At 43.1% G+C, this 25350-nt stretch overlaps 1 protein-coding gene across 12 annotated transcripts in view; it reads left to right on the top strand.

Annotated features, from left to right (window-relative positions):
- TENM2 (teneurin transmembrane protein 2) overlaps positions 1-25350 on the top strand; it is a 1165071-nt gene that overhangs the window by 1073739 nt on the left and 65982 nt on the right. For all 12 annotated transcript variants that reach the window (XM_057491503.1, XM_036884772.2, XM_036884776.2 and 9 more), the window contains 4 exons: positions 10843-11053; positions 15083-15202; positions 19818-20079; positions 20824-21091. In XM_057491503.1, the coding sequence (XP_057347486.1) occupies positions 10843-11053; positions 15083-15202; positions 19818-20079; positions 20824-21091 (861 nt within the window). The remainder of the gene's footprint in view (positions 1-10842; positions 11054-15082; positions 15203-19817; positions 20080-20823; positions 21092-25350) is intronic.

The raw sequence follows: 25350 nt of genomic DNA on the forward strand, positions 1-25350 counted from the left end.
ACAGCAAGAGGAGAGGCGTCCTGCCCCTGCTAATTCTCTCAACTCTGAGGCCAGTCCTCCCACCGACCCCCAAGAGGCAGGGTCTCTTCTCAGGCGGAAAGTGACTGTTCTGGCTTGTTGGTTCAAGGTGGCGGTGGTGACAGCCCTTTTTCTTTCTGAGGAGCTCAGTAAGTCACTGTCTGGCACTCTACCAGGTCACCACCCCCTGCCAGGCCTGGACTCCCTGGCCACCCACTGGCTTCTGTCTGACCTGTCAGTGGGCTCTTTGGGATGGAGGGTGATGGGGGCAGCAGGGGGATGACCAGACTGCAACAGGCCAGTACAGCGGGCAGAGGGCGGGTGTTTGGGAAAATCAGTGGCTGAGATCAGAGGCCCCTGCTCTCTGTTGCCACTGGTTTTCATAACAGAAAAGGGGTCAGACAGCAGCAGCCAGGGTAGAGATCCCCCAGGTGTAACAAACATGGCCCTAGGCTAACAAAAGTGAGACCGCGCCAGAAAGGCCTGACAGGAGATGTCCAAGGTGGGAAAATTCTGATCAAGTGAAATCGTTATTCCTAGAGGCTCTGTCTGGGCTGAGGAGAGGCCACTGAGGGAGGGAGAGAGAAGGAGAGAGAGAGTGCACACAAAACAACTAGAAAATAAAGATGTTTTCTGAAGCCTCAGAATTTCCCAAGTCCTACAACATTCACAGGGTACCTTTATGGTTGTGATTACTCACCCCGCCTTTGAAGAACTGAGGGCAGGGGCCAAGAGTGTGGGCTTTAGAGGCAGACAGCCTAGCCTGTGAATCACTCCTCCATCACTTACTAGCTGAGTGATGGTAGGCAAGGCCCTTAACCTCTCTGAGCCTGTTTCTTCATCTGCAAAACAGGGATCATAGATGCCACCTCAAAGAGTTCTTGTGAGCATTCCTGGGTGATGGCTGCACAAAGATATAAGGTGCAGGCTGCAAACGCACAGAGGAATGTAAGCAGCTGGCATAGGAACAGCCCTGTGGTGACCCAGCCACGTCAGAAGTATAAACTAGGCAAAGTTAGGAGCTGGGGCAGAGAGGTGCATCCCAGCCTTCCAAAAAATAAATTTCCTTCCATACGTATCTTAACTGTTCCTCCTCTGTTTGCCATAGTCTTGCCTTAGATAAAGAGTTGACCCAGATGTGGTGCATATACATAATGGAATATTATTCAGCCATAAGAAGAAAACAAATCCTACCATTTGCAACAATGTGGATGGAGCTAGAGGGTATTATGCTCAGTGAAATAAGCCAGGCAGAGAAAGAAAAGTATCAAATGATTTCACTCATCTGTGGAGTATAACTAACTACAAAGCAAAACTGAAGGAACAAAACAGCAGCAAACTCACAGACTCCAAGAAGGGACTAGCAGTTACCAAAGGGGAAGGGGTAGGGAGTGTGGGTGGGGAGGGAGGGAGGGAGGGAGAAGGGGATTATCATTGGCACACATAATGTAGGGGGGGCACAGGAAAGGCAGTATAGCACAGAGAAGACAAGTAGTGGCTCTATAGCATCTTACTACACTGATGGACAATGACTGCATGGTGGGGGGGGGACTTCATAATATGGGTGAATGTTGTAACCACAATGTTGCTCATGTGAAACCTTCATAATAAGATTGTATATCAGTGCTACCTTAATAAAAAAATTAAATTAAAATTAAAATTAAAAAAGAGTTGGCCCAGGCACAGTGGCTCCTGACACTCCAGCAGGTCACCACCCCTTTGTGTTGGCCATTCCGAATGAGTAACAGTAACAGACCTTAAGAAGTGGCAGCTTTGTGTAGGATTTGGCTTCAGAGCACAGCGGACTAGGTTCAAAACTCAGCCCCACCCTGTAGAAGCTGCAGGGTCTCAGGCGAGTTAATCTCTCTCTAAATCTCCAATTCCTCATCTGTAAACAATGCTAATGATCCTGGGAATTCTGGTGGTGATTTAAAGAAGGGATGCGTGTAAAGCACTAAGCATGGTGCCTGGCACCTAGTAAGTTTTTTGTAAGTGCCAACCATTAGCTCTCATTAGACACGGTTGCCATTAATGCCTCATCATCATACTGACCCACAGGATGCCACCTAGCACGAGGTCCCTCCACTACAATTCACTGGCTTTGGAGGCGACAGGGGCTCTGAGCTGACTGCTAGCAGTGGTGATGTGGTTCATGCTGGGCCTGATCACCCAAAAGCCTGCATTTTATGGGAAGATCAGTGAAGCACGAGGCTGCCACTTATGACTGCTGAGTAGATAGAGGTTAGGTGGGTCCTTGCAAGGATAGAGCTGCCAGACCTAGAGCCCTGTGTTCTCATAAAGTGTTTCCCAATCTGTATTGCGCTAGACTATTACAGGGAGATGCTGTGAGCCAAAAGGGGTCCACAGTCAGGAAACGTGGCACGCTCCATTGTGACATTAACGCTTCATAATGCCTACTCACACATCAAAAGCTTTGAGACATCCTGCTGTAAAGAAGCCAGTTTAACTTTGTTAAGCCAACATCTCCCAAATTGCATTTGACCATAGCCCTTCCTGTCCCACCTCCACTCCTGTGTTTCAGAGGTGCCCTATTTAACGTCCCCCGGGAGACGTAGTTTGGTAAAGCTGCTTCAGTCCCTCAGGCTCAGATGTACTGCTCTGGATATTTGAAGGGTGTTTTCAATGAGCAAAAGAATCATCTGGGAGTCTTTTAAAATGCAGATTCCCAGTTTCCACACTCAGAAATTCAGTAGGTCTGCTTGACAGCAGGAATCAGCGTCACTGAGGTGATTACAGGCGGGAAGTCAGGGAGTGCACCTGGATCAGCATGGCTTAGGGCCTGACCTCTGGAAGTACCTTCCGTGCATGGCCTAGCCTGACAGCTCGTTAAGAAATGCAGGCCTGCAAGCCCCACCCCAGGGCCAGAGAATCAGAATCTGCATTTTAATAAGGACCCTGGGTGAGTCTGATACTGGTTAGAATTTGAGAAGCATTGGTGGTAAAGGTGTTTGTTGGTGGTGTTTGTTTTTATTTTGTGTTTTATCCATTTGCTTGGTTTTCAGTGAAGAACTATTTAAAAAAAAAAAAAAAACCTGGGCACACACTGCAAGTTCATTATCATAAAATTTCTACCATCCTTCAAGCCCACCCCCCTGTATGTGAGTTTGTCCAGATGCCTCACGAGCTTCAAGGTAAAGCCAGAATCACATTAAAGAGGAGTCTTACCTGGATCCTATCCCTGCCTTTAATAACAGCAGCCTTTGCTTTCTTTCCCACATTCATCCTGAAGAGTAGGAAAGCCAGCAAAGCAGCTCTCAATGGGGCCTCCACTCGGCCAGATCTCTCATTAGACAGGATTGATCTTCCATTGCTAAGTCATAAGAAACACCAGAAGGTGCTGCCGGGCAAGGATCTCTGGGCTTGGAGCTCAGAGACTGACAAAACGAGTTAGCAAGAAGCAGGAGGAAAACTTCCAAAAGGCCTTCCAGAAAGAGCACAAATACAATTTTACTTCTTGCAGTACTTAAGCATGGAGGTTGCTCCGTGGGGGAAAGGCAGAGATGCCTGCAAACGACAGTCCGTCAGGCAGCCAGGGTATTAATGGCAGGTGAAACCTTCCAAAGGAGCACCCACCCTGTCAGCCCGTCTATTGCTTTAAAAGGTTGGCTGTGTGGGAGAGCTCACCAGGGCAATGGAGAGCTAACCTCCTGTTGCCAGGTTAAATCAAGGCGGCCTTTCCCGTTCCTTTCACTTCTTAGTTACACCAAGCCAGAACACTTTCAATGATCCCTCCCTTCCAACCTGTCAGCAGGAACTGGGTAAAATGCAAATGGAACAGTGCCCTTGCTGGGAGAGAGCTGGGAATACCACGAGGGAAAGCCCCCATTTATGGAGCTCTTCCTCTGAAGGAAGTGCAGTACCTTCCTTCTCTCATGTCCTATGTGCCATCTGATAGCATCTCTGTGCCCTTCGGGGAAGTAGGTGCTGTTAAGCCCATTCTGTAGCTGGGAAACTGAGTCACAGAAGGTCAGCCACCTGCCAAGAGCACATAGCTAGGAGATGATAGAACAGGTTTTAGAACCAGACCATTCTGATGCTAAAGCCTGTATTCTTTTGCTATTAGTCCAGCTGGGCCAAGACCCGACTACTACCCTGAGCAAGTGAGCCCCTAAGCTTTGGCATGCCCTCGTTCACATTTCCTAAGTGTTCCTCCCAGGGCAAGGACTGGCCCCAGTCAGAAATGCTGCCTGGTCCTGAGGAGCACCCCAGCCAAAACCAGGACCCGTGTGTGCCCTGGTCCTTGTTTCTCCCTTTCAGGGTCCTCTCTGACCCTCTACAATCCATCACCCCATCCCCATGCTTGTGGGTTGACCAGACACCCCAAGATGTTTGGGGATTTGCATCTATGAGATATCTCGGGGTCCAATGCCCAAACTCAATTCCAGAGGGTAAATTGGTGAGTATATCACTCCTACTAACTGGAGGAGTATTTCTTTTGCAAAAGGCTGCTAGAATGGTGCTCATATGCTGATTTGGGCAACTCAAAATTGTTTATATAGACAGAGGCCTGGCAAAGAAAAAAATATTTGCCACTTTACGCAAGGTCCTGCAAGAGCTTCCCTTAGAACAGAGTAACTCCCAAGGCAAAACAGATCCTCTGGTTGCCATACTTCCTTTTACTCGAGAACCCCTTTATGTCTCTAGCTAAAATTCAAGAGCCTTTGGTCCCTGGCAGCCAGCAGAGTGAAGCATGCTCTCTAGTCCCTCCTGCCCTTCCTCATTTCCATCACCAAGAGCAAACAGCAACAGGTTCCTCCCTTCTTGCCCCAACCTATCGCCTCCTCCCTTCTCTCCACTGCTTCAGCAATTTTCCACCTCCCCATCATTAACTGATCTCAAAAACAACCCCACGATTTATTGGGTTCACCACCTGAATTCCCTGTACTTTCCTTGGGGAAATGAAACCTTGGTAAATAGCTCACACACCTATAAGGTGCCAAGATTCAAAAAGAAGTGGAAATGATTCAGAGGCACTTAGTAGATGACTAGGTGCTCACAGTGTTCTAAGTACCTTACGTGAATTATTTTAGTTAATCCTTCCAGGGCTCCTGGAAGGTACCTTCATCATCCTCATTATGCCCATTTGGTAAATGAGGAAGACAGCATGGAGAGGATGATATCTTGTCTAAAATCAGTCTCTTGGCAAGTACATAAAGTGCATACATAATCTTAAATATACACCTCGGTGAATTTTTACATATACATTCACTCTGTAGCCCAGTGAGTAAGATGAAGGTCTAGAACATTCTTAGCATCCAAAAAGTTCCTCTATATTCCTTCCCCACCAGTACCTCCCCATAAAGATAACTACAGTTTCTAACTTTCTACCATAATTGATTAACTTTGCCTGTTCATGAACATCCTTTAAATGGGACAGAATATACTCCTCAAAGCCCACATTTTAGCTACCCCACTCTATGGCCTTCTGGCCCATGGGTAGGGACGGCAGATGTGGTGGTTGGTGCCTCTCATCAAACCTCATCAAACATCAAATCTCATGATCCAGAAAGAGGAGGCTCATTTAAAAAATCTGAGCTGCTGACCGGTTCCCAGCCAGGTGCCGTGTGCAGACACTCGCAGAGCCATCTACAGCACCTAAAGTGCACCCCTGGAGTTGATTTGTGTCACTCTGTCACAAAATAAAACTGAGAAAAGTAAATTGAGATGTTTCTCCGAAGCCTTTAATACCCAAGAAAGCCAGCAAGTTCCTGCAGGTTGCCAAAGGAGTTACTTGCATACCAAACTACAGAGAACAAAAAGCACCAAAAATTGAACAAAATGCTTCCATCTGATGCTCCATAAGCTGCCAAGTTTACAAAGATAAAAGGGGAAAATAAATGAAATAAACTTCTCATTCCTAGAGCCCTCCCTTTCCTGTCAGAGTGCTCAAGGGCCCTGGCATCCTTCCGAGACAGAAAAGATGCACCTGTCTCAGCCAGCTCTGAAATATTCAGATGTTTACTGTGGCTTCTCTGCAGCCACTCCATTTATGTGTGGTCTCCTTCCCACTGAACTTAGCCATACTAGTAAGTGTTCAATTAAGGCTGTGGGGTTAAATCTCTTGACTATTTAGGACCTCCTTAAAAAAAAAGTCTAGCAGAGCAAAGTAGGCAGAGGCAGGAAACTGCCAGCTCAGGAGCTAAGTACTGCTTTGTGCCAGTGGTAAACAGTTGAAATGGGGGGTTGACTCTCAGGTAAACAGCGCGATCCCCATTAGTCACCGCTGCAGGGAGTGAATCCCCAGGCACCTTCTCATGGGAATTCCTTTTCAGGTACTCACTTCAACCAGGCAAGTTCTTTCCCAGCTGCAGGAGGAGACAGGCCTTCAGAAGTGATAAATCTCACTGCTGCCCACTCTTCCCTTGGGTGACAGGCGTCTGCTGCCCTGCCTTCAGACGCCCTTTGGGAAGGAAATGCCTTCTCCTCCCAATAGAGAAGAAAGCAAAGGATGATGATCTCACTGGTTTACTTTTCCAACTTTCTATCCAAAGAGGCTTCTTAGCTATTTAGATAACTTACTCAGCTTCTCTGAACCTCAGTTTCCAACTCTGTAAGATGGTGGTGATGGGGATAGCACACAGCTAACTGAGTATTCTCTGTATCAGGCACTATTCCAAGTACTGTATATGTAATAATTGCTTTCATCCTCCCAGCAGCACTTTCTAATATCAGCATCACCATCTTCATTTCGTACATGAGGCAATGAAACACAGAACAATTAATTGCCCAAGGTCAGTGATGGGTAATAGTTGATTGGAGATTCAAATGCAGACAACCTGATCCAAAGTCTATAATTTAAGGGTTACATTACCCTGCTTTGGAGGTTACTATGAGGATTTAAATCAAGATATATGTAAATCCTGTTCAGACTATAGCATTTATTATTGCTATCATTATTAGCTTATCACTGTTTGGAAACAACATTTTACCAAGATTCAACCTACCAGTAGCACATACCAGTGAATAACTTTAATAAAGGGATATTAATGTCATTTATTCTCATATCCCATTTTTATAAACTGAAGAAGTTGAATACTAAAGGGAGATTCTGGTTTTAGTAATATATATAGTTCACTGAGCACACACTATGTGCCAGGCTGATACTATATACGTCACTTCATTATTTCCCATCAGTAACTCTATGATAGATATACTATTATAACTCAGTTTTAAAGGCAAAGAAATTGAGGTTCAGCAAGGTTGATTATCTTTCTAAACTCACACAGCCAGGGACTAGAGGAGATGAGCTTCAAACCCAAATCTGTCTGATTCCACAGGCCAGACTCTTACCTCTGATGCTGTGTACTTTTTGGCCTTTTGTGTTGGATATTCTAATCCAAAGGATTCAATTCATCATTCACCTGATTCCTGCTTTATGTTACCAGAGCTGATATGGAAGATTCACTGTGATTTTCTTTATCAAAGCAATAAAAAGAGTGTCCCACATATTGTTCCCAAAAAGTTTCTCTGAAATATCCATTACAATTAGCATGCGATGTATGTGTGTGGGCAACAGCGAGCTGTGATTTAGCATGCCTTCTCACGTAGAGCACCTAGACCACCCTGTGTGGCCACATCTCACAGAGTAAGTTCAACGGGGACATATTAAGCAGACACTGGACACTGCCATCGGCCCATCGGGAAGGCCCGGGGCCCTTCCCCTAACTGCTGAGTCAGAATTGGGCCCTTTTCAAGGACTCTGCAACCCTGTCTCACCACCCTCACCAGGAAAAAGCCAACCAGACAAACAAACAAGTAGGTAGATAAATAAATAAATAAATCGCCCAAAGTCACAGGAGGACTGTGCCGCTTTCACGGCCCTGTTGAATGGAGACATCGGCAGCCTCTCAGGTCCTGAACTGGCAATTCAGAGCAGTTTGATTGCCTGCTTGATTGTTTGCGAGATAACTGCAAGATTGTCAGTGACAGGGTAATTTACTGAAGATTGCCATGTCAGACTCCATGCGAGGGGCTTGCTGGCATAAAGATGCGATTCTCATGACTGACAGGCCACCGGGAGATTGGAGTGCCAATTTAAAGTTCACAGTGCTGTCTGAAAGTGTCCAGCAGCAGCCCATAATCACGCAATGTGATGAGGTCATTACAGGCATAATGTGGGCTCATACTTAATAACAGATAGAACCCCAAATGCACAATGTCTGGAACAGGTAATGTAAGTATGTAGGAGGAAATCATTTATATACTTTTTGTGTTGTTGTTCTTTAGCATTTGCCATCTACTATTGCCAATGTGTTTATAGGACATCTCCTGCCAGACAGGCCTTTTAATAAAAAGCCCAGAATCAACAAAACAGTGTGGAAATTTGACATCCACACTTTTGAAGCAGTTGCAAGACTAGAGGGGGTTGGGGAGGAAAATGCTCAGTGCTTAATGGAAAAACTGTCCAGTTGTTTTATGAACCCAGTGAGGTCCTGAAGCTGCTTATATGGAGTGGGTAGTAAATGGGTTGGGGGTTGGGGGCATTCCCAGCTTCAGGAGGGAAAGGCCACCAGAGATGGATTGAACTCCTAATGGGAAGAGGCCAGTGGCCTTAAAGAAATCTATAGCGCTGGTAACAGTGGGTTCCTTTTCACCTGAGAAGTGTCTGCAGCTGCTGAATGAAGCACTGCTGACATATCTCAGCAGGGCATTTCTCCAGCCAAAGCAGGCATTCTGTGGTAGATTCCTTCTGCCTAGTGAAGGTGGTCTGTGCTAGGTGATGTGAAAGGCAGAACATTTTTTTTTCTTTTTCTTATTCTGCCAAGGGCTCTGGGATCCACTGGACGATCTGAACATGGATCTGAAACGATGCCTCCGCATCGTCCTGCTGCTGAGACACAGCTCTCCCGTGCCACTTCTTGGGTCTGAGATTCATGGGACTCTGGGGAGTACCCGATTCAGCCAGCACATCAGGCTGAGACATTCAGAGCCTTGATTTTGAAAGTCTCTAAATTTAAAGCATGTGTGCCTGCTCACCCGCCTGTGTTTGCACTTCTAGGAAATTTTGTAAATCTAAATTTGTTACAAGACACATGAGCAACATTTGCCCATGTGGAAAATGAGAGGCTAGTTTTACTAATTTAAAGCCAAGCAAAACATGCAACCTCCTAATTTGTTTGTTTGCTAAAAAGAAAGTAATGCATTAAAATAATTGTACATTAATTGCTAAATTACAGTGGAACTTTGGTGAAATTACGTATTTCAATTTCATTAGCAGAACCAAAGGAAAAGGGTAATGCCAAAAATTACATTATAGTAAATTTAAAGCACACAGCCAGGCTTCTGATTCAGCATTCCAGTACTAGTGTTTGTCAAATCATAGCCCAGGGTTTGAGTGCATGTTTCTGGGATTCTAATTATGGCCCAAAAATGTCTTGCCATCAAGTCTCGGAGGTACAAGCAAGTTATTCTCCAAGCTGCTCCACTGTGTGTTCATTCAATTCCCAGCAGAGTGCAAAAGGTTGGGCAACTAATCCATTTAATAGAGAATTCCAAGGAGCAGGCACTGCCCTGAACATTCCCATCTTCAGCCCTAACAGACATGTGAGGAACAGGAAACAGTAATTTATTCATTCAGTAAACATTTGTGGAGTGCCCAAGCCCATGGTTGGCACTAAGCTAAGGCATGAATATAAAAATGAGTAAGACACTGTTCTGCTCTTCAAAGAGCTCATTTTCCAGACAGGAAGGCAAGCATACAGAGATAATTAATTCTAGAACAAGGAAGTTGGCATTAACAAAAGTTACTAAAATTTGTTGTGCATTAGAATCACCTGAGAACCTCATGTAAAATGCATATTCCAGGACCTGTCCCAGGAGGCTCTCCCTGGGAAGGTCTGGGGTAGACCCTTGATCCTCCACACAAGTTTGAGATGCAGAACCATTCTTTGAGAACCTCTGCTTCAGGGATACACCAAACAGGAATACCTACCCTAGCCATGGGGCATCATCGGGAAGGCTTCCTGGAGGAGGAGGCTACACCTAGTACAGGTCTTGAAAGATGAGTCTTAATCTATATCCCCCACCATATTGTTAGGTTCTTAAGGAAGGACACCATCATTGTTTGTTCTTTGATCTATGTTTTATTTCCAGACCATAGAAGGCACTCAAATATTTGTTAAAAAGGGGTTGAATCAGCCTAGGAAAGGGATGGAGGGACAGGAATCTAAGCCTGTAAATCAGGATGTTCAAAGTCCTGCAGGTATTTAGGAAGATAGCACCAGAAGCATTTGGGTGAACTGCTGGCTTAATTTCTGGGTGCTGCAGCCAACACCATTTCTCCACATTTCCTGGAAAATATAAAACTCACTGCACCTGGTTCTCCAGCTGGTCAGCGACACCCACCCTGGCATAGAGGGGGCAGGGATGGAATACTTTTCTCCATTAAGGTGACACTTGAGGAATCCCATGCATTTTGATTATGGGGCACAGGCCACTGAGAACTGGCTACAGGTAATTTTCATGCTGTTATTTGAAAACAAAGTGTTTGTTTTTATTTCTAACCAGTCAAATACTACTTGTTCACAATAGAAAAAGTAGAAATTCCTGAAAAGTACAATAAAAAGAAGAGAAGCACACTAATCTACTACCTGGGGATAACCATTTGTCAACATTTTCAATAATTTCCTCTCAGTCTTTCATTTTCTATGTGTAATATTGGAGTCATACTGGGCTAGCTGTGTGAAACCTGTCAAGTCAAACTCTTCAGCAGAGTCGGTGTTGCTCATGACAAAGGTGTTAGCATCTCTAAGTGGCCTTGTGCTATGAAATCCACTGACCATGGCTCTGCCTCTGCCCTTCCAGATGGCCTGGTGGATTGTCTGGACCCTGACTGCTGCCTGCAGTCAGCCTGTCAGAACAGTCTGCTCTGCCGGGGCTCTCGGGACCCCCTGGACATCATTCAGCAGGGCCAGACAGACTCCCCCACAGTGAAGTCCTTCTATGACCGCATCAAGCTCTTGGCTGGCAAAGACAGCACCCACATCATTCCTGGAGACAATCCCTTCAACAGCAGGTAGGCACACTCCGTCCCTGCAGGCTGCCAAGTCTCTTCTGGTTCCCTTCCTGGCAGAGGAGGGGGATATACTCCTGGCTTTTCTGTGGGCCCAGCTGGCCTGGAAACTGCCCCTCTGGAGGGCAGCTCCCTACTCTGGTTCACAGAAGGCCCTTTCCTCTCGGCTGGTTGAGCTTCAGAGCAGAGTCCTGGTCTCCCTGCAGGATTTGGCCACCTCAACCTAGAACCTGCTAGAGATAGATAGCTGCTGACTGCCTGGTTTTTAGGCCATTTTTATGATCTATTATTTTATGACATTGTTATTATGTTAAATCTCCCTTTATAATACTTCTGACAGTAGCTTTTATTTGGTCATCACTGAAGTATTTCATATAACAGAGTATTTTTAAAACTATTAACTTGATAACAGAACTTATCATTTGTGGCATCTTGGATTGATGATGCTAGAAATTAGAAGTTGCTAGAACTTACTGAGTGCCTATGCTGAGCCAGCAAATTGCCCGGTCAATTGCACCTGCTAATCTCCTACTTCCAACGCGGCATTGAGCCCAGGGCATTTCTCCTCTCTTTCCAAAATGGTAGGGTTTCTGTTGAGTTTACTTTTGCTCTCAATTGCTAATTTGAGGCTTATGAATATTCTAGAGGCAAATTCTGGATTTATTTTGTAGTCAGCTTGGCCCCTCCCTTCCCCCCAGGACAAGTTAGAAGAGAAGCAAGCAAGGGTGGTTTGAGACACCCCCAGACCCTCTTCTCAGCACTGTTTCTGATTCTGAGGGTGTGAGGAAGGCAGGCATGATTTTCTTAGGGCTGCTCCTTCCCATGCAGAAATAAGAACTGCTGGTTGGTCCTCTTTCTCAAAACCTCTAGGACCTAGGAACTTGAGCAGGGTGCCCCCACCCCTACCCCTCTGACAGCCTCGTCATACCACCTTCCTCCTGCTTCTCTTCATCCTCACTTAGCTCTAGGTAGGTTCAGAAGCGTCTCAGGAAATTGTGCTTGAAGGAAATGCCAGACTTCACTTCTTACAGGAGCCTCTAACTTTGGAAGTAATTATCTTGAAGTCTCCACACTGGATTTTGGGGAGGAGACAGCAGGCCACAGCTCGAACTCTGCTTCTCCCTGGGAGAGGCTGGCGAGGGGGGGGTGGGGAGGCAGCGGTAACGGTACAGCCAATTAATTCTCCAGCTCCTTAGAACTCCCTGGGAGGCTGTGCAGCCCCATTTCCCGGCAGCTCTTTGAATATGAGGGTTCTTAACAAGGTCACCTTGAGCCAGCAACTTTGGCCTCTCTCTGTTCTGCTTTTACTAAAATAAGGCAGAAATAAAAAAAGTGATCTCAGCCCTCTTGTATTTTAGCTCTGACACCACCTAGCTGTGTCACATTAAGCAAGTTATTTAACCTCAAAAATTTTGTTTAATTGATTGGTAAAATTCAAATAATATGTGTAGAATATACTACACACAATAATATTATTTTAATGCAAGAACCTCTCAAAAAAATTTTTAAAAACACAAACCTCTGATCAGTAATAGTATATCCTATGCTTGTTTAATCTCAGTTCTGGGACAAGGATTCTGCAGGTGTGTTACCTTTTTATTATTAACATATTTCCTATTGCCAGAGACTCATGACTGGCCCTTGCATGAGCTTCCCAGAGGGGTTGGCATACAACTTGCTTATACTATAAATGCATCTTTTGAAGGCCTGTGCCATGTTCAGCTTCCTATTAATGCTTCATTATTTCTACCCTAAATCCAGTAACTTCCTGATAGTTTCCTTTTCATATTTTCGTCCCTTAAAATTCAGTCATATCCTCCTCAACAATAATTACCACCTCCAGAGGGCGCCTTAAGCTAGAGCCAAGATACAGGGGAGCAGGCCAGGACTCCAAAATATGTGGTGGACTACACCAGCCCCAGAGATCTGAGCAAAGATGCTTGCTTTAAAGAAGGCTCCTCTGAAGCTTTGGAGGCAGCAGTAGATCACACCACCTAAATGAGCCACGCGTCAGCACATCAGCATGGATACATAATTCAGAAACACGAATGTTACTCCAAGACATAGGCTGAAGTTCATCAAGCATGTGAATTCTCAGTGCATTATTGTAGGACAGAAAATGAAGGACAAAACTAGGAGTAAAAAAAGAACTTAACTCAAGACATTTTAGAAGGCGTTTCCCCTAGATAATGGTGTACAAAAATAACCAAAATGCCTTGACTCCACCACTGTAATTTATAGAGCAGATCTCACTATCTAGATAATGTGATAATTGTTACACATCAATAATCATAAATAGAAATGAACTGATAGCATGTCTTAGCTGAATCTTTTCTGCAAATTGCCTAGAAACGATAGGAAGCCAGCAGCAATGAAGAATTACAAAAACAGAGGGTAGAAATCATCGGCAGCCCAGCTCCTTTTATTCCTATGGTGCTCTGCAAAGTCTTATGCTACAGGAGTGATTTAAAAGAATAACAGTTGTATTAAAAAGGAGGGGACCAAAAGCCCACTGTGGAATATACTCCCAATTTTGTTTTCTCATCTAAACCCTTGTGGTCATCTACACACATCATTGATTTTAAAATAGTGTCTGGGAAGGCCTGAAAGAAATCTTAGTCTGAACTAAGATAAGAAAATGGAATTGAACGGAAGAATTATTTTCATAAATTAGTTTTCCACTTTCAAAAGACTCTAGCATTGTAGTTGCAACCAGCTAAAAATGGGATTCATTTGCTAGGCAGCCAGTAACAGACAATTAGAACTGTCAGTGCAAGAGTCTAAACCCTCCTGAGATCATCAAAGTGTTGGAGTTGAACAGTCAGGGGTATTGTTAATAAAAAGAGGTGCTTGAAGAAAGCATCCCTCCAGTTTTTGGGTCACTGCGGATTGCAGAAGTAAGTGCATTCCAAAAATCAAGCAAATTTGGACAAAATTCTGGCAAAGAACAAGTCAGCTTGATTACCTAGTTCAGAAATTGGGAGTGTGTCCAAGAAACTCGGAAGCACAAGAACCTCTCTGCCTTTGCCAAATTGCCCAGTGGCTTGAAGACCAACAATACAGGGTCAGTCCTCTCTGATAGGCTGGGGCTCAGTGCAAAAATGGAACTTCTCAGTAGTCTATTTCCCTCCGAAGTCAAGAGAATTTAATGAGAGGAGGTGTGTGTATTCTCCCTGCATGGATTTTGAGTAGAATATTGTGGCATCTCTATTGCTTTATGGGATTTCGCAGAGGTAACTGGATACTGGCATTCCCTGGAAAGTTCTAGTTACTATGATCTGGAGAGAGGGAAGCCTTCTCTGACAGTGGAAAGAAGTTGAGTGTATTTCAGCTACCACCCTCCCCTGTCAAGAAAGCAGGAATTTGGCATAAGAGAAATATATAGTTAAGGAAATCCACAATCCAAGATAGTTCTACCAGAAAAAATTCTCCAATATTCTCTTTTCCTCAGGCTGTCATGAATTGTGAAAATTTTTGCTCTTATAGAGCAGAAAAAAAAAAACAATTTATGTATATATCCCAGTCTCACAAAACCCTCTGTGTGCTCCCCTCCATTCCCTCTCATATCCCAGCCTAGAGGAGAAGAGTAACATCGCCTTCCTCCAAAGCCAATAAAAAGGAAATGAGTAACCAGATGGGGAAGCTCTCACCCCGAGTATAATGCTCTCTCTGTCAGACGGCAGCTCAAATATGACTGATGAGGGGCAGCCTAGAGCTCCGGCCGAGCAAAAGTCAATGATGGTGAAAGTGAGGCAGCACTGAGGGCAGAGGGAATGTGCACCGGGGACACCATGACCCAGCCAAGTCACGAGTTCACCCCTCATGTCACTAATTCTGTTCCTCAGGAAAGCCAGCACTGAGACAGTTGTGTGAGGTGTGATCCAGTGAAGCTAGAAGTTAATGTTGAAAGTCTTCTCCTCGAAACCAGATGGGTGGGGGTGGGGGTGGTGATGTGGAAGGGGAACTCAGCAGCCCCCTTGCCCCTTGTTTTCCTCTGTGTGGCTCAGAGACTTGTATTTCTTTTTCTCACAGCTTGGTTTCTCTCATCCGAGGCCAAGTAGTAACCACAGATGGGACTCCCCTGGTTGGTGTGAATGTATCTTTTGTCAAGTACCCAAAATATGGCTATACCATCACCCGCCAAGATGGCACGTAAGTAGCTTTATGGGGCTCTGCCTACTCAGGACTGAGGATACAGGCAAAGAGGTGTAGAGGGTGCTATTAGATTGAAGCCACGTGGCCTCTCCCCTTGTGGACTGGAGTGCCTACCAGGCCAGACCCCTGATGAGGACCCTCACAGAGATATATTTTGCTTTTTGGTATGGTGTCAAAAATGAAAAATAAATACAATGGCCAACCTATCCAGGGCTGCCAGTAGCCATCATCCTCCTTTTTCTGTGTCAGGTAAATCGTGTGTGTCTCTATGTGTGTGTGTGTGTTGGGGGTAGCTGAGAGTACGGATTCTAGAAAGAAGGAAAAGTAGCTTTCAGAAATTCACTCCTATTTTAAATCAAAGGCAGTGCAGGGTGACAAGGATCCACATGACATGGAGTCCTGTGGTGACCCCCTTCTGCTTTCATCTGTGGCTTCAGGAGTTGTGTTGTTTTCACTCCTGCTTTGACGGGGTGGGGTGCAATCAGAGAAGTCTAATTAAATACATTTAGCCATGACCCTGCTGTGTGAAGGAGGCAACCTTTCCCTATTATGTGCTGATTGGAAACATCACCCATACAGCACCCCCACCACCACCATCAACATGAAAGCTCTGTCATTTCCTTAATCCACTGGGCATGAGGTTGAAATTTAAAGAAAAAGATCACAAAAAAAAAAAAAGTCTATGGGAAGGGGAAAACACCCACTCCTGGGCTAAAAAGAAAAACCACAAACTATTGCATTCTACTCCGAATGAAAGAGAAGACTGTTGCTGTAAGTCTGATGCGACTCTTTTTCTATAAAAATGGAGTCTGAAAAATCATGGGCGTACCATGTAGGTAAGAACTGTAATTCTTGCCTTTCTCTAGTGTAGAGTCTGGCCTTATTTTCAAATGTCCTAAGGTAACCTTGCAGGTAATTTCAAAAACCACCAGCCCACATACCCTGTCCTGATATCCCTACCCTTGAAACCCAAAAAGATACCTGATGATTCACATCAAATTCTCAATAATCACTAAGTTTCTGATATTTTGCAGCCAAATCTAATTATCTGAAAGCACTGGGACTGGGACTGTGTACTATGCAGAGCTACTACGGCCCTTGTTCTTTCTTAGAAGCCAGTGTTCTTGCTCTGCAAAGCCCTGTGAATACAAGAGGACATTTCTGAGTCCATGGCCTGCTGTGTGTCCTCACCTTATGCTGCCCCATCCCTTTCAGCTATTTCCTGAATAACGATGGCCCAAATCCACATCCCAGATCATCTATCCACACTCCTGGACCAGTGATTCTTCAGTTTGTCCAGGTTATGAAGCCATGGAAGTAACAGGATTTGTTTGGGAATGCTCCAAGGAATCCCCCAATATGTTACATAGTGGTGTGTGCCACACGCATTGATGATTTGATTCTATCATACCGACTAGGAATGATTTCACTTCAAAATATTGGACTTTCTTTTGTATTCTGTACAAACCCATCCCCAGCAGCATGCGTGGCCAAAATAAATATATAAAGAAATTAATGTAATAAATAAACTGTTGTACTATGCATGCTCTGATATTTACCTTAATATTTATGTACCTTATGATACATATGATATTTACCTTAATATTAAGCTACATGCTTGTTCATTTTTTTTTGTATCATTAATCTACAATTACATGAGGAATATTATGTTTACTAGACTCCCCCCATCACCAAGTTCCCCCCATATACCCCATTACAGTCACTGTCCATCAGCATAGTAAGATGTGTAGAATCACTACTTGTCTTCTGTGTGTTGTACAGCCCTCCTCTGCCACCCCACACATTATACATGCTAATCGTAACGCCCCCTTTCTTCCCCCACCCGCTTATCCCTCCCTTCCCACCCATCCTCCCCAGTCCCTTTCCCTTTGGTAACTGTTAGTCCATTCTTGGGTTCTGTCAGTCTTCTGTTGTTTTGCTCCTTCAGTTTTTCTTTGTTCTTATACTCCACAGATGAGTGAAATCATTTGGTACTTGTCTTTCTCCGCCTGGCTTATTTCATTGAGCATAATACCCTCTAGCTCCATCCATGGTGTTGCAGATGGTAGGATTTGTTTATTTCTTATGGCTGAATAATATTCCATTGTGTATATGTACCACATCTTCTTTATCCATTCATCTACTGATGGACACTTAGGTTGCTTCCATTTCTTGGCTATTGTGAATAGTGCTGCGGTAAACATAGGGGTGCAAATGGTGTTTCTATTTTGAGTTTTTTGAAGAACCTCCATACTGCTTTCCACAGTGGTTGAACTAATTTACATTCCCACTAGCGGTGTAGGAGGGTTCCCCTTTCTCCACAACCTCACCAACATTTGTTGTTGTTTGTCTTTTGGATGGTGGCAATCCTTACTGGTGTGAGGTGATATCTCATTGTGGTTTTAATTTGCATTTCTCTGATGACTAGCGATGTGGAGCATCTTTTCATGTGTCTGTTGGCCATCTGAATTTCTTCTTTGGAGAACTGTCCATTCAGCTCCTCTGACCATTTTTTTTATTGCATTATTTGCTTTTTGTTTTATTGAGGTGCATGAGCTCTTTATATATTTTGGATGTCAACCCTTTGTCAGATCTGTCATTTATGAATATATTCTCCCACTCTGTAGGACACCTTTTTGTTCTATTGGTGGTGTCCTTTGCTGTACAGGAGTTTTTCAGTTTGATGTAGTCCCACTTGTCCATTTTTGCTTTTGTTTCCCTTACCCAGGGAGATATGTTCATGAAGAAGTCGCTCATGTTTATGTCCAAGAGATTTTTGCCTACGTTTTTTTCTAAGAGTTTTATGGTTTCATGACTTACATTCAGGTCTTTGATCCATTTCTAATTTACTTTTGTGTATGGGGTTAGACAGTGATCCAGTTTCATTGTCTTACATGTAGCTGTCCAGTTTTGCCAATACCAGCTGTTGAAAAGACTGTCATTTCCCCATTGTATGTCCATGGCTCCTTTATCATATATTAATTGATCATATATGTTTGGGTTAATATCTGGACTCTCTATTCTGTTCCACTGGTCTGTGGGTCTGTTCATATGCCAGTACCAAATTGTTTTGATTACTGTGGCTTTGTAGTAGAGCTTGAAGTTGGGTAGCAAGATCCCCCCTGCTTTATTCTTCCTTCTCAGGATTGCTTTGGCTATTTGGGGTCTTTTGTGGTTCCATATGAATTTTAAAACTATTTGTTCCAGTTTGTTGAAAAATGCTGTTGGTATTTTGATAGGCATTGTATTGAATCTGTAGATTGCTTTAGGCAGGATGGCCATTTTGACAATCTTAATTCTTCCTACATGCTTGTTCATTTTATGTCTATTTAAAAAATACCAAAAGTGTTACCAAAATTGGGTTTTTACTGTGCTCCAGGAACTCTGCCAGCTGCTGGGAATTCTGAAGTGAGAAAGACACCACTGCTCTAAAAGAGTTGAGATCCTGGTGGAGGAGTAAAGCTTAAAATTGAGAGACATCTCTCCATCAACCTCTTTCTATTCTGTTAATTAGGAAAGAAGTACCTTTGTTTTACTTTACTAGTAACACATGTCCATCCAGCTCTTGAGAAACAAACAGAAATATAGTTTAAGAATGATTGTCAGAAATATCAGAAATAGGGCATAATAGGTGAAGGTAGTCAAAAGGTACAAACTTCCAGTTATAAAAAATAAACAAATCCTGGAGAGGTAATGTACAGCATGGTAACTATAGTTAATAATACCATGTTATATATTTGAAAGTTGCTAAGAGAGTAGATCTTAAAGGTTTTCATCGCCCCAAAAAATTTGTAGCTATGTGATGATGAATGTTAACTAGACTTACTGTGGTGATCATTTTGCAATATATACAAATATCACATAATGTACACTTGAAACTAATACAATGTTATATGTCAATTGTATTCCCCCCTTCAAAAAAAAAGGAAGAAAGAAAAAGAAAGACAGTTTCTATGAAACTGGAAACAAAAATCAGGATGAGCACAGGTCAATGAGAAGAAAATTTTAATGAGCCCCTCCCTGTGTCCTAGCTTTGTCACATTACTGCTGCACTGTTGATGGAACTCTTCTGCTAGCCAAGCACGACGCTAAGAGCTTTACACTAGGGTGGGGAACCATTTTCAGCAAAAGGCCAGATCACATAGTTTTTAGGCTTTGCATGCCATATGGTTTCTGCTACAACTCCTCAGCTCCACCATTTCAGCACAAAGATAACTGGAGCGGATAAGTAGATGAACAGGTGTGGCTGTATTCCAATAAAACTTTCTTTTTTACTGAAACAGGTGGTGGGCTGGATTGAGCTCATGGGCCTCATTTGCTGCCCCCTGCTCTGTACTCATCAGGACATTTCGTTCTCTCAGGCACACTGTAAAGTCAATAGAATTGTTCTCACTTCACAGATGAAAAACTGGGGTCCAGAGAGGGTTGGTAACTTGCCCAAAGCCGCACAACTAGTAAGTGGTGGAGTTTGGGTTACTCAGCCCCCGTGCTTCCCAAGCTCCCGTCCTCCTGCGTGCTCTGCACCTGCCTCTGCCCCCAGGTGTGGAGGTCAGAGCACCTGCCTTGTCTGAAGGTGTGTTCACTTCTCAGTGAGCCCGCTTGCCCCCTCCAGGTTTGACTTGATCGCGAACGGGGGCGCCTCCTTGACCCTGCACTTCGAGCGAGCCCCATTCATGAGCCAGGAGCGCACCGTGTGGCTGCCGTGGAATAGCTTTTATGCCACGGACACCCTGGTGATGAAGACCGAGGAGAACTCCATCCCCAGCTGTGACCTGAGTGGCTTTCTCCGGCCAGATCCCATCATCATCGCCTCCCCGCTGTCCACCTTCTTCAGTGCTGCCCCTGCGCAGAATCCCATCGTGCCTGAGACCCAGGTAGGAAGGGGGGTCCCTAAGCAGGCCCCTCCAAACTGGTCAACCAGCTCCCTCCCACCAGTCTCCCTCCCTGAGAAGCCAGAAACTAATATTAAGGGGGAGAGACAAAAAGGAGAAACACAATAAAATTTGTAGTCGCTGTAGAGAAAACTGAATTTCTCCTGGACATTCCAGATGTTTCCAGATAGTTGTTGCAGTTTGGCAGTCACTGGAGCTTTTAATAAAATAAAAACAATATACATATGTGCAACCCACCTCCAAATTGCTTTTTATTCCTGTTAGTCACAGAGATACATGATAAGAGGCACTTTAATGATCTACATCGGTGTTACAACAGAGGGCATATTACATTATTGCCTCCCTGTTGCTTTATACCAATTGTCAGTGGAAGTTGCAGGTTCATATAATTACAGCCTCTCGTGGCCTCCTTGCATGCAGCTAGCTATAAAGCCTGCTGTTCTTATTTACATCTTTTGCCAGCAGTGTGGTTTTTAAAAAGAAACACAACAGTGACCAGGAATAATTATTAATCCAAAAATCATAACCTCAGCCCCTTCACTCCATGGTGTAGGATAAAGTTTTGGTTGTTGTTTTTATTTTTTTTCTCGGTCATGGGAAATGGTTCTTGTACCCCACATAAGGCGTGATGCTTCCATGAGGGTGCCAACAAGCAGCGTTGGGGTGAACAGCCCACCTGCCGGGGAGCAGCTGATGCAGCGTGGCCACCATGTGTTTCCTCTCCAGGTTCTTCATGAAGAAATTGAACTCCCTGGCTCCAATGTGAAGCTTCGCTACCTGAGCTCCAGGACTGCAGGCTACAAGTCCCTGCTGAAGATCACCATGACCCAGTCCACGGTGCCCCTGAACCTGATCAAGGTCCATCTGATGGTAGCTGTAGAGGGACATCTCTTCCAGAAATCATTCCAGGCCTCTCCCAACCTCGCCTACACCTTCATATGGGACAAGACGGATGCATACGGCCAAAGGGTTTATGGACTCTCTGATGCTGTTGGTATGTTTCAGTTTTGACCCCTTATTGATTTTTTAGACTTAGCCATGCACTAATTTGACCAGTATTTATTGAGTTCCTAGGAGGTGCTAAATACTATTCTAGTAGATAGAAATGCAGTGGCCAATAAGATAGACAAGAGTCCTCTTCCATGAACCTTCTGTTCTGGTGAGGAATCTAGATAATAAACACAGACTGGACAAGAAAATACTAAGCAGTGATAAGTGCTAACATGAAAATGTTAAAAAATGATAGGGAGGAGGGGCAACTGTGGGTGGGCATTCAGAGAAGGTTCCTCAGCAGGTGACATTTAAGCAAAGACTTGAATGACAAGAAGGAGCCATGTGGGAGTCAGGAAAAGAACATTCTTTTCCTGGCAGAAAAAGTGAGAAAAGTGAGGTGTGTTTGAAGGACAAAGAGAAGGCCAGTGTGGCTGGAATGTAGTGAAGAAGGAGCATATTTGAGAAAAGGGAGAGAGGTGGGCAGGGGCTAGCTCATGTGCCACAGAGAGCACTGGCAAATGGCACAGAGTGTACCATGAGATTCAGAAAGTGGAGCTAGAGGGGATTGAAAGCCACATGCTACATTTCAGGCTTTGCCTTTGAGGGAAACACAATTCCCACTTAGGAAAAACCACCATAAGAGGAGGGTCCTACATTTATGAGTCTGAGGAGTTGTGAGCTGTAGATTTTTTTTTTTTGAGAGGGCATCTCTCATATTTATTGATCAAATGGTTGTTAACAACAATAAAATTCTGTATAGGGGAGTCAATGCACAATCATTAATCAACCCCAAGCCTAATTCTCAACAGTCTCCAATCTTCTGAAGCATAACGAACAAGTTCTTACATGGTGAACAAGTTCTTACATAGTGAATAAGTTCTTACATGGTGAACAGTGCAAGGGCAGTCATCACAGAAACTTTCAGTTTTGATCACGCATCATGAACTATAAACAATCAAGTCAGATATGATTATTCGTTTGATTTTTATACTTGATTTATATGTGAATCCCACATTTCTCCCTTATTATTATTATTTTTTTTTAATAAAATGCTGAAGTGGTAGGTAGATGCAAGATAAAGGTAGAAAACATAATTTAGTGCTGTAAGAGGGCAAATGTAGATGATCAGGTGTGTGCCTATAGACTAAGTATTAATCCAAGCTAGACCAGGGCAACAAAACATCCACGGATGCAGAAGATTTCTCTCAAAACAGGAGGGGTGAGATTCTAAGCCTCACCTCTGTTGATCCCCAATTTCTCACCTGATGGCCCCCCTGCGACTGTGCCTATCTTAGGTTGTTCCTCCCTTGAGGAATCTTACCCGTCTCTGGCTAACCAGTCATCTTCCGGGGCCATACAGGGAAATGTAAAGTTGGTAAGTGAGAGGGAAGCCTTATTGTTTGAAATGGTTAGCTTTTTATTTCTTTGCATATTTATGCCCTGTAGCTTCTATGCCCAGCATTTGTCTTGAGGTATCTTTACCACTTGGAAGAATTATGATACTCGGTAATTTTCTATATGAGACACGAATTCTACTAAAGGGTTATAATTAGGGAGGAAGAAGAAAAGCTATAGAAGTGTGAGCTGTAGATTAATATCAACCTACCCAATGTATTTTCCTCCTCATAGAAAGCTGCCTGGGAATAGTTAAAATCCAGAATCCTGTATTCTCTTCACCAGTAGGCTTATGATTTTCAAGAATCGTAGTAAGTTACCAAAGTAAGAAACCAGCAAACTCAGAACTTGTCCCTGGAACTGGCAGCCAGTGTTTATCAGAGACCCTCCTTTTGTGCAGACTGTTGTGCTAAATTTTTTGTATTAGGTAATTGCTCAATAACGCTATCAAGTAGGCATTCTCATAGTCCCCACTGCGCAGATGGGACAGGATGGAGAGGGTAAGATGCCTAAAGCCATGCATCTAGCAGGTTAACATGCTCAGGATACGGCCTCTTCCATCAGCAAGTGGAGTTTAGTAACTTAATAAAGATAGTAATAAGTTATTGGAGTAAGTAGTGCATTTAATATGAACTGTAGCTAATCTATATATATATCAGGTTTTAGCCAATATCAAAATGATAGCCAACATCAGAAAGTAAACTAAATATTATAATGTACCCCCATTTACTCTAACTTCTACCATTATCAGTCGTGATGAAAATCATTCTTTCCACATACCCTCATCCACTCACCTGCTTTCCATATTTTTCTGTAGCAAGTCACATACATCACACCATTTCATCTGTAATATTTCAGAATGTCTAAAAAATACTTAAAATCATAACAATGTCATCACCAAAAAACAGTAATTTCTTAATATCAAATAGCCCATTATTTAATATTTGAATCTCATGAATATCATAAAATGTTAGTACTTTAAATCAGAATGCAAATAAGATCCACCTTTGCAACTGATTGACTTAACTGTTTTCCCTTTCATCTCTAGCTCTTTTAAGTTTTATTATTTATTTATGGAAGAAATTGTGTTTTTACTTATAGGATTTCCCATAGTCTGGTTTGTTTTCTGATTGCATATATATGGCTGTTTAACATATTCCCCTGTTTGATATCTTGAGGCTTTCTCATGTCCAGGTTTGATTTTTTTTTTAATCTATATATACTTTTTTTAAGTAACAATTGACATACAACATTATATTATGTTGTACAACATAATGATTCAATATTTATATATATAGTGAAATGACTTATCACCGTAAGTCTAGTTAACATCTATCACCATACATAGTCACAGTTTTTTTTCTTGTGATGAGAACTCTTAAGATTTATTCTCTGAGCAACTTTCAAATATACCATACAAGGTTATTGACTATAACTCCTGTGCTGTACATTACATCCCCAGGACTGACTTATTTACAACTGGAAGTTTGTGCCTTTCAATCCCCTTTAGCCATTTCACTCACCCCCCAACTCCCCACGTCTGGCAGCCGCCAGTCTGTTCTGTGTCTGCAAATTGGGCTGTTTGCTACTGCTTTTAGGTTCCTTATATAAGTGATCATAAGAAATTTGTCCTTCTCTGTAAGACTTACTTCACTGAGCATAACACCTTCAAGGTCATGTTGTCACAAATGGCAAGATTTTGTTCTTTTTCATGGCTAAATAATATTCCATTGTGTGTATGTGTATACATGCATATACACACATACATGTACGTATATAAGAATATATCTGTACACACACACATCTTCTTCATCAGTTCATCCATTGATGGACACTCAGGTTGTCTTCATATCTTGGCTATTGTGAATGCTGCTGCAGTGAACGTAGGATGCATATATCTTTTCAAGTTAGTGTTTGCATTTTATTAGATGAATACCCAAAAGCAGAATTGCTGGATCATATGCTAGTTATCTTTTTAATTTTTTGAGTAATGTCCATATTGTCTGCCACAGAGTCTGCACCAATCTACATTCCTATCTCCAGTGCACAAGAGTTCCCTTTTCTCCACATCCTTGCCAACACTTGTTATTTCTTGTCTTTTTTTTTTTGAAGTATACTTGACATACAATCTTATATTAGTTTCAAGTATACAACACAGTGGCTCAACAGTTATCCACATTATTAAATCCTCACCCCGTAGTGCAGCTACTATCTGTCAACAGAGGAAGATGTTATAGAATCATTGGCTATACCCTCCATGCTGTACTACCATCCCAGTGGCCAACTTATATTGATTGAGAATTTTTGTGCCCCTCTATCCCCCTCAACTACCCATCCCAACCTTTTCCTCATGGTAACCACCAGCCACTTCTCACTGTCTATGAGTCTACTGCTATTTTGTTCATTTTGTTTTGTTTGTTTTTAGATGCTACAGGTAAGTGAAATCACATGGTATTTGTCTTTCTCCACATGGCTTATTTAATTTAGCATAATACCCTCTAAGTCCATCCATGTTGTCAAAAATGGCATGATTTCTTTCTTTTTATGGCTGAATAATATTCCATTGTGTATAAATACCACTTCTTCTATATCCATTCATTTATTGATGGATGCTTTGGTTGCTTCCATATCTTGACTACTGTAAATAATGTAGCAATAAACATAGGGATGCATATATCTGTTTGAATCAGGGATTTTGTTTGTTATTTCTTGTCTTGTTGATAATAGCTATTCTAACAGTGTGAGGTGATATCTCATTGTAGTTTTGATTGGCATTTCCCTGATGATTTCATGCTATCAAGCCTCTTTTCATGTACCTATTGGCTACCTGTATGCCTTATTTGGTAAAATGTCTTTGCAGATCTT

This window comes from Manis pentadactyla, chromosome 2, assembly GCF_030020395.1.
Source record: "Manis pentadactyla isolate mManPen7 chromosome 2, mManPen7.hap1, whole genome shotgun sequence".
Lineage (NCBI taxonomy): Eukaryota > Metazoa > Chordata > Mammalia > Pholidota > Manidae > Manis > Manis pentadactyla.